Genomic DNA, 10676 nt, shown 5'->3' on the forward strand with positions numbered 1-10676 from the left:
TGTTGGCCAGGATGGTCTTGATCTCTTGACCTTGTGATCCGCCCGCCTCGGCCTCCCCAAGTGCTGGGATTACAGGCATGAGCCACTGCGCCCGGCCACGTTCTCGATCTTGAGAGAGGTTTAGACCACACAGGTATGTGTAATTCTCAAAATTCATTGAAGATTTATGCATTTTATTATATATAAATTTTATCTCAAAAAGAAATGTGAAATATAGTATGATGATGTTCTATCATCCCATTCAGTGAAAAATATCTATGTCTTCCCTAGGTTAGGGCCCCACTCTCTTCCTCAGCACCTCACAGATGTACATTGCCAGAGCCCTATTGTAAACATTTGGAGTGTGGGACTGTGATATGTTAGATTGAATTAAATCTATTATTTTACTTGGCCACAAGATTTTTTTTTTCTTGAGACAGGGTCTTGCTCTGTCACCCAGGCAGGAATATGTGGCATGATCATGACTCACTACAGCCTTGACCTCCCAGGCTCAAGCGATCCTCCCACCTCAGCCTCCTAATTAGCTGGGACCACAGGCATATGCCACCACATCTGTCCAATTTTTTAACTTTTTTGTAGAGACAAGGCCTCTCTATGTTGCCCAGGCTAGTCTCGAACTTCTGGGCTCAAGCCATCCTCCTGTCTTGGCCTCCCAAAGTGCTAGGATTACAGATGTGAACCACCACACCCGGCTCCATGTCTACCATAAACCAAGTATTACTTTAAGAATTGAGGTTGGCAGTGAAAAAGATACAAGCTCCCTGACTTCATAGAGTATATATTCTTTCAGCAAAGACAGACAACAAAGAAAAACTAAGAAGAAAAGGACAAACTTGAAAGAGCTGTGAAAGAAATTGAGAGGGATGGGAGAGAGAGGAACTGGAGGAGGCTGCCAAAATGGGGTAAGGGAAGGCCTCCGGAGGGGATGACATCTGTATTGGGGCCAGAGGAACAGGAAAGAGGGGCCCAAGCAAAGAGCTCGGAAGGAAGAGCTGATAGAGCCACCAGAGTCTGAGGAAGCTGAAGAGTTCTGAACATGGATCTCAGTTTTGACACTCCCTGTCTAGTGAGTTCCTCCCAGAAAGCCAATGAGAATAGTCCCGGAACAGCTAGTAGGTGACTTACTTTGGATGAGAAAGAATGAAGAGAAATTTCTGACAAGATACTCAAGAAATCCTTTCTGATAGGCAGTCTGCCTCATTCAGCCCATCACAGAGAAATCCAGAGGGTCAAATGGCAGAGACAGAGTCCCATTACCAAAAGGCACTTTCTTATTAGGTATTAATGTGCTTTTACATGACAAGGAACAGCTGCTTTCATTCATGCCACTAAGTGACACAAGTATGAGTTAGAATAAAGTGAAGAAGTCTTTCTCTAAAGGACATTGTACTCGAAATTCCTCAGTTCACAGTACAAACTACAAGAAAGAGAGTGATGGGGCTGCATTTGAAAGCAGCTGGATTTTGGTTTATTTAAATCTTGGCAATCAAGTACAGACCGAAATGAGGCAGTGAAAATTACCAGCAAAAGGGGATTGAATTTCTCCTACTAAGGTAGCAGGGACTCATCTGACTCACTATTAAACACATAAGCCAAGTTAGGAGAAAGCCCTCAGCTCAACAAGGATACCCCAGCCAAATAGAAAGTGGGTTTTGTCAAGTCACTGCATACAAGCAACCTCACTACATGCTTGGAGACCTTTAAGAAAAGGTGCATGGGTTGTTGACACAAATGCCTATAGACCTGCTCTGCACGTGAAAGGGAAATTTTCGCCACATTGATGAATGTCAAGCTGGGCAAATTATCTAACATCTCTGTTCCTCAGCTTCCTTATCTGTAAAGTAGAAATTAATTATAGACCCTTGCTCATATGAAGGCTTTAAATCCTGTCAATCTTACACATGGCGCGATGTATGCATAAAACTTAAAAACAGTACCTGGCACATAGTAAGCGCTCAATAAATAATAGCTATGATAATAATCATGATTATTTTCGTTTTGAGACAGGGTCTCACTCTGTCACCCATGCTGGAGTGCAGTGGCGCTATCATGATTCACTGCAGCCTGAAACTCTTGGGCTTGAGAGATCCTCCCACCTCAGCCTCCCAAGCAGCTGGGACCACATGTGTTACCAGATAGTTTTAAAAAAAAAAAAAATTTTGTAGACACAGGGTCTCCTTTGTTGCCCAGGTTGGTCTTGCATTTCTGGCCTCAAGCAATCCCTCCACCTCAGCCTCCCAAATGGCTGAGATTACAGGTATAAGCCTCTGGGTCTGGCCAGCTGTAAGTATTAATGTAAATTGCTCACTCTGTGTCCTGTTGTTCAATTAATTAGAATTACAGGTGACCCTTGAACAACATGGGTTTGAACTGCACAGGTCCATTTATACATTATAAACATATACATTTATACATTATACAATTCATAAATATATTGGATTGTGCAGGAGGTAGGTTTACAAAAATAAATACATAAATATATTGGAAAACATTTTGGAGATTTGTGATAATTTCACAAAACTCACAAATGAACCACATAGCCTAGAAATACTGAAAAATTAGAAAAAAGGTATGTCACAAATACATAAAATAGATGTAGATACTGATCTATTTTATCATTTACTATCATAAAATATATACAAATTTCTAAAAAGCTTCAGCAGAAAGCCTATATACATATATATATATCTTATAAAAAGTTGAAATTTATCAAAGCACACACAGACCATAACACATGGTGCCATTTGTAGTTGAGAGAAATGTAAGCAAATGTAAAAATGCAGTATTAAATCATAACTGCATAAAATTAACTACAGTAATACCGTATTACTGTAATTATTTTGTAGCCACCTCCTTTGCTATTGCAGTGAGCTCAAGTGTTGCACATATCTGCTTAAAAGATAAGGCTAACATCTCCACCTGAGCAGTTCTTCCCTCCAGCAAACTGCATATTGCAGTAAAAAGTGGTCTCTCAGCATTTTTGCCTATTTTTCACGATGTTTAGTGCAATACCATAAGCCTTGAATAATGCCATAAGACCCATACAAATTGCTACTAGTGGTGCTGAAAGTGCCCCCAAAAAGCAGAGAAAAGTCATGACATTACAAGAAAAAACTGAATGGCTAAATATGTGTCATAGATTGAGGTCTGCAGGTGTGAGTTGTGGTTGACCACCATTGCAAGATTGCAAGATAAATGAATTCAGTGCAAAAACCAGTGTTTTTAAAAAAGGCAAAAACCTTGCACTTTTTTCAAAATATCTTTTTATCTCATATTGAAAATGCAGCTTTTATGTGGGGGCAGGATTGCTATAAGAAATGCGTACTTATAGATTCTAATAGGATTCAATAAAAAGCAAAATCCTTATGTGACAACTTAAAGGAAAAGGAAGATGAAGGATCTGAAGCTGAAGAATTTAATGCCAGCAAAGGATGGTTTGATAATTTTAGAGAGAAGTTCGGCTTGTTATATCAAGATAACAGGAGAAGCAGCTTCTACCAACAAAGAAGCAATACACGAGTTCCCAGGCACCATTAAGAAAATCATTGAGGAGAAAGTATATCTGCCTGAACAGGTTTTTAATGCAGACAAAAGTGCCCTGTCCTGGAAAAATAAAGTCACACAGGATATTTATTAGTAAAGAAGAGAAGCAATCTCCAGGATTTAAGGCAGGAAGGTAGGCTAACTCTACTGTTTTGTGTAAATGCAGTCAGGTTTATAATCAGGACTGCCCTTATCTGTAAAGTTGTTAACCCCCTGAGCATCTTCCAGTCATTTGGTAATACAAAAAAAAAAAAAAAAAAAAAAAAAAAAAAAAGCTTGGACAACAAAAACCCTTTTTCTGGATTGGTTCCAACAACGCTTTGCCCCTGAAGAGTCTTGATATAATAATATTCTTTTGATATTGGACAACGTCCCTGACCACTCAGAACCCTGTAAGTTCAATGCTAAAGGCATAAAAGTTGTCTACTTACCCCAAACACAACATCTTTAATTCAGCCTCTAGATCAGGGGTTATCAGGACCTTTAAGGTTCATTGCACAAGGTATGCTATGGAAAGGATCATCAATGTTATGGAAGAGAACCTGATAGAGCATTATGAATGTCTTCAAGGATTACACCATTGAAGATGCCAGCATTGTTATAGGAAGCTGGTAGAGCATTATGAATGTCTTCAAGGATTACACCATTGAAGATGCCAGCATTGTTATAGGAAGGTTGTTATAGGAACCATCTAGCCTGAAACAATAAATTCCTATTGGAGAACACTGTGTACAGAAATTGTACATGGCATTCACAGGATTTACAACAGAACCAATCAAGGAAATCATGAAAGAGATAGTGCCTATGGCAAAAAAGGTGGGGGATAAAGGGTTTTAAGATATGAATCTTTGAGAAATTCAAGAGCTAATAGACACCACACCAGATGAATTAACAGAAGATGACTTGGTGGAGACAAGTGCTCTGAACCACTGCCAGATGATAAGGAAGAAAACAGAAGAGGCAGTACCAGAAAACAAAGTGACATTAGACAATCTGGCAGAAGGGTTCTGATGATTCAAGACTGCTTGTTTATTTCTTGTATGACATGGGCACTGAGACTAAAGGCAACAGTGGAAGAAGGATTGGTACTGTATGGAAACATTTTTAAGGAAAAAAGCAAAAATGTCAGAAATGATATTTCTATAAATTTATACCTACTGCACCTGCCAATCCTGTCTTCCCTTCCACCTCTTTCACCTTTTCTGACTCTGCCACCCTTGAGACAGCAAAACCCGTCTTCTTCCTCTTCCTCAGCTTACTTAACATGAAAATGAGGATGAAGGCCTTTATGATGGTCCAGTTCCACTTAATAAATAGTAAATATATTTGCTCTTCCTTATGATTTTAATAACATTTTCTTTTCTCTAGCTTTATTGCAAGAATACAGTAAATAATACATAAAACATGCAAAATGTGTATTAGCAGACTGCTCAGTAAGGCTTCCTGGCCAATAGGATATTAATAGTTCAGTTTCTGGGGAGTCAAAAGTTACATGCAGATTTTCTACTGTGTGTAGGGGTCAGCACCCCAACCTCTGCATTGTTCAAGAGTCAACTATAGATTATTAGGTTTGAAGACAAAGCTCATGTTGTTTTCATCCTTGAGTACCTAGCATATAGTTTGTCTCAATACTTTTTTCACTATTGAATTAAATCAGAATAAAGCCAAAGTTCATATATCTGCAACATAGCACTCAGATGCACACATTGCTTATTTTGTTTAGTCTCCAGGTTTGGTAGCTATATAGTTGCATATCTGCTCCTTTTTTTGTTTGTTTGTTTTTTTTGAGACAGAGTCTTTGTCACCCAGGCTGCAGTGCACGGCATGATCTCAGCTCACTGCAACCTCAGCCTTCAGGTTCAAGGGATTCTCCTGCCTCAGCCTCCTGAGTAGCTGGGACTACAGGTGCATGCCACCACGCCTGGCTAACTTTTGTATTTTTGGTAGAGATGGGGTTTCACCACATTGACCAGGCTGGTCTCAAACTCCCGACCTCAGGTGATCCACCCACCTGGGCCTCCCAAAGTTCTGGGATTACAGGTGCAAGCCACCATGCCTGGCCGAATATCTGCTCCTTAATTGTTTAAGCACCATAGTCATCATTAGAACACAGTTGACTGTATTTTAACATTACCTTGGTTGAAATACCATCCAGTCATCCACAACGTAATTATGAATATAGGATAAAACTCCACACAGTTTTGTCTGCAAAAAAAAATAATAAAGGCATAGGTTATTTTATGAGAAAACTATACACTAAAGCATTGACTTTTTTCATCTAGAGGTAAATGTTCAGCCTAGTTTAACAAAAGTAATATAACAACTTACGAAAGAGTTGAAATGACCCTTACATTTAAAACCAATCTTTCAAGGTTGAACATTGTTTAAACCTCAGAGCAGAGCCAAGAATCATTTTCCTACATATAAGTTGCCAGTGTAGAAGTGAGCCATAGCACTTTCCCAAAAGACAGTCCTCCTGAGTCTAAAGATCACTCCATGTCTTATCTGAAGAACCTAAGAGATTACTCAATTCATATTCAAGAGATTTCTCGTCTTAAAAATTCCCTCACATCCACTGCCTTCCACTTGAGTTACCCAGAACATTAAAAAACACTCTTTAAATAATTCCCTTAAAATCTCCTGAAGTGAATGAATGAGCAGATTTCATTCCCATTTTATGAAGAAATAAACTAAGGCCTGAGAGCCCAGACCGACATATATTGCAGAGAATCAAAGATAGACAGTGTCCATCTCCGGATTCCAAAGCCCGGTCCTAATGTCAAGTCCTATTGCCTCTGTTTATAGAAGACTTGGATGGAAAATCTGACACTAATTTAAGCAAAAGTGAATAGTTCTCTGGGAACTATAAATTAATTCATCTGCATATAACAAAGGGGAAAAAGATGAATTACATTTATTCTCCTTCGTAAGGTATACCTCCAAGCGATCTTGGTTAGGTTGGCTGAGCTCTTTGCTGATAATTTCACCACCAGAAAGAAGTTGAATGTAATGTGTGATGAGGTCTTGAGTAGATCCTGGTAGAAGGTCATAGTCTACCGGATTATAAATGACCCCATATCTTTCCTTCAGTAAGCCTCAAAGCTGGAATACTTAATATTACAAGGCAATTGACCTAGAAATAGATGATGCTGGTTGTTGAAGACCGAGGTCATTTAGCCTGGGTCATCATAAGTGATTTATTTTCTGAATTTAAAAAAGAAAGCATAATTACAAAGCATAATTCCTCCCTCATTCTTCATAATCCCACAGAAAATTGTGGCTAGGTCAGCTCAACCTTATCAGCTTATCCCTCAACTACATGGGAAGAAACTCCCCAATAATAACTCAATCATCTTTTAAAGCTGGGTAAGAAACATGCGTAATTAACAAACTCACTGCTCATAGAAAGACATGGCTGAGGTAGAGTCCTGAAGCACATATGGAAAATTTTAACCCCACCAGCAACGACAACAGTGAGGTTACCCACACACATCTCTAAGGGCCAGGCAAGTGGACCACCAGTCCCCTAAAACATTGGAAATGGATACTGTAAATGCAAAAATGCTTTCTCCTTCCTTTTCTGACTGTTGTCATTACTATCCAAAAGACCACTAGTGACCCAAGGAATGTCTTATCTGAAGTCTAACACTGATACCCTAACAACTTTCTAGAACTCAGAGAAGTAACCAAAGTTTTTCTTCCTGCTGCTTCTCATTCTTGGCATGATTTTGCTTCTGATGGTTGTCTTCTCATTAATATCTTTTTAAGTGGCGATGATAGGTTAAGTGAAAAGATACTTTATAACCTTTGTACTTTATATTACAGCTATGTAAAGAATAAATAGCGTTCCCACGTTTCTTTTTCCTTGGCTAAATCCATAGACCTGTTTCCCAGGAGGTAAAATGGAGTAGTAACAGAGGAAGGCTCTAGTCCTTCCACACTCACTGAAATTTTATACGCACTTTGTTTGAAACATAACACAATTGTCCCATCGTTTATTGTTTTGTAATACAGCTTAAATTATTCCAAATGTAAGCATCAAGTTTTTCTGTATCATATTTTAATTCAAAATTAGGTGTGATGAGATTTATTATTTTATTTATTTATTTATTTATTTTTATTTATTGAAATGGAGTTTTGCTCTTGTTGCCCAGGCTGGAGTGCAATGGCTTGATCTCAACTCACCGCAATCTCCACCTCCTGGGTTCAAGCGATTCTCTTGCCTCAGCCTTCCGTGTAGCTGGAATTACAAGCATGCACCACCACACCTGGCTACTTTTGTATTTTTAGTAGAGACAGGGTTTCTCCTTGTTGGTCAGGCTGATCTCGAACTCCCAACCTCAGGTGATCCACCCACCATGGTCCCCCAAAGTGCTGAGATTATCGGCATAAGCCCCTGCACCCAGTCTTGAGATTTTTTTTAAAAGCACCTTCAAAAATAGTCCAAGTTAGCCTTCATAAAAGTCTAATTATTTAGAAGTTTTTCTTTTCAGTGAACTAGTGGCCTTGGTTTGGCATCTAGGGACAAAGAGATAATATTGTATAAGAATATCCTAAGTCCAAACCACAAAGGGCAGAAGCTCTTTGGGTGTCTGTCCACATAAGCTGATAGGCATGTGTGCTTTTGTGTCTCTTAACTGAAAGAGGAAGAAGGCCTTTGAGTAAGGAGAAAGGAAATAAAAGGGATGTTTTATTCCCTCTAACAAACTATAACTACAAGTTTCTAGAAGTTGTAAAGGGAATGTTTTGGGGTTCCCCCCTCTGCCCCCACAAGCTAGGGAACTAGTTTCACACCTAATGGGAAACCAGAGACCAGAACAGAAACTGATGGATCTTCCTCATGAAAACCTTGGTGAGATTCCAGACACAAGCAGTGCCGTGCCTCAAATGACAGAAGAGACAGAGTCGGGGAAAGTCACACCCTTAATCTCCCTCTGCCGCAAACCCCAGAGCAGCTCCTGGCAGTTGTGGAAGGCACTCCAGAACCCAGGAAGGGTACCATACTCACAGAGGACTCAGGAGCAAAGGAGTGGCATAGCCCCTTCCTTCAACTGCTTGCCAGGAGGGATTGTGTCCCTGGGCATATCCCCTGTATTCCTAGAAGGAATTGGGAAGCTGGGGAAGGGAGATGCTGGGATCCTGGGTGAGCACTAGGTGGCTGGAAGCCATTGAGATTTAGGCAAAGATGTGATTGCAACTGCATTTGTGCTCACAGGATGGCAACAGCTGGAGTATGGGAGCAGCTCTCTGCACTTTTCTTTCTCAACAAATAGGTTCCTTTGTCCCCTACAAGTGGTTGGTCACTGCTGAGCTCACCCCGTCCTCACGTCCCAGCTGTGCTCACCACACTTTCACCCTGGTCCCTCTTTTGCTGACCTGCCTCAAGCCTTAGTCCCTCGGAAATGAGACTTTGCCCATTTCTTGCTATCATCTTTCAGAGATTGAAAATAATTATCTGACTGCCAGTCGGGTGCCCTGTTTGTTTTTGACAGTATTCCCAGCTCCTGCCCTGGTGAAAGCACCAAGTATTGCTTGGCCTTGAAATACCTGGAATCCCATTCTGCCTGCTCATTGTTACCTCCTCCAGCCCCTCTGCCATGTGACCACATCCTTCTGCCTGATTCTGCATCCCTCCAGGCCTGGATGATGTCCCACGACAACACGTCCTCAGTAAGCTGTCAGCAGGCATGTTTAACTCAAGGGGACCAAACTCTGAGAATTACTTCTTGATAATCCTGTCAGTGGCTAATCACAGCTTCACTGACATGAAAACCAACATGAAAATAATTTATAACCTCTTTTAAGTCATGAAAGCAGATATATTCTATCCTCTTGTTACAGAGGATCCTCAGGAAAATTTCCCAAATGGGACAGCAAACAGCCTGCAGCAGCTGTCAATCTTCACTTCCTGTGAGAACAGGGGGTATAGTTGATTATGACCACTGTCCCCTCTCCTGCATGTCCACATTGAGGGAAAACAGGCTGTGTCTACTTATTCCCTAACAAGAACCCTCTTTGTGCAATAATCCCACGCTCCTTTGATATTGAAGCTTCCCATGAAAGCTATCTTGGTTTGCCTGGGACTGACGAGTTTAGGGGGACATGGAGCTTTAAGTGCTAAAACTGGGTAAGACCTAGAAGAACCGGAAAGAGTTGGTCACTCCAAGGGACAGTCTGTTGGGCACTGTGGAGGTTGAGTAGCTAAAGCTGCTGAGACCTCTCATTGTCCATCCCAATACCATGGAGCCGGGGTCCTGGGGACTCAGGACATAGGACTACTGCAGATTCCAACCTGGATCTGGTAGCCAGGAGCAGTCAGGATGGCCCCAAACAAAGTGCTATTTGGGCCTCGTCTCAGTCAATAGGTATAGTACAAAGTTTATGTTATTTGTGGCAGGGAAAAGAATCAAACTGTGGCCTGACAGCTCCAAATGTGTCAGTTCCTTCAATACTAGTCCCCAAACTTTTCTGATTGCATAGCCCCAACAGTTACACAACCGCATAAAAATATGCACACATCCTCCTGCAGCAGAGAGGCCCACATCAAGGAGCTTCCACACAGGACGAGACTTGAGCAAGACACAAACTTCCATTGTGTTAAACCATGGAGAATCTGAGATTTATCCATTAGCACAGCTAATGCATTCAACTGGAAAAGAATATCATATTCGTTATGGGACCAGAAATGCTGGCTCATGCCTGTAATCCCAGGCCTTTGGGAGGCAGAGTGGCAGGAGGGTTGTTTGAGCCAGGAGTTCAAGACCAGCCTGGGTAACACAGAGAGACCTCATCTCTATAAAAAAATTAAAATTTTTTTTAAAAATTTAAGGCTGGGCATGATGGTTCATACCTGTAACCCTAGCACTTTGGGAGGCCAAGGCGGGTGGATTACTTGAGGTCAGGAGTTCAAGACCAGCCTGGCCAATATGATAAAAGCCTGACTCTACTAAAAATACAAAAATTAGCTGAGCTTGGTGGTGCATGCCTGTAGTCCCAGGAGGCTGAGGCAGAAGAATTGCTTGAACCCAGGAGGCAGAAGTTGCAGTGAGCCAAGATCATGCCACTGCACTCCAGCCTGAGCAACAGAGCAAGACTCTGCCTCAAAAAAAAAAAAAAAAAAAAAAAAAAAAAAA

The 10676-nt window shown here is 41.0% G+C and overlaps 1 protein-coding gene across 2 annotated transcripts in view; it reads right to left on the minus strand.

Annotated features, from left to right (window-relative positions):
• Positions 1 to 10676, minus strand: part of MGST2 (microsomal glutathione S-transferase 2) — a 38127-nt gene that overhangs the window by 2161 nt on the left and 25290 nt on the right. For both annotated transcript variants that reach the window (XM_032246557.1, XM_032246556.1), the window contains exon 3: positions 5678 to 5748. In XM_032246557.1, the coding sequence (XP_032102448.1) occupies positions 5678 to 5748 (71 nt within the window). The remainder of the gene's footprint in view (positions 1 to 5677; positions 5749 to 10676) is intronic.

Source organism: Sapajus apella, unplaced genomic scaffold (genome assembly GCF_009761245.1).
Source record: "Sapajus apella isolate SASKATOON/1434 unplaced genomic scaffold, GSC_monkey_1.0 scaffold61, whole genome shotgun sequence".
NCBI classification, from domain to species: domain Eukaryota; kingdom Metazoa; phylum Chordata; class Mammalia; order Primates; family Cebidae; genus Sapajus; species Sapajus apella.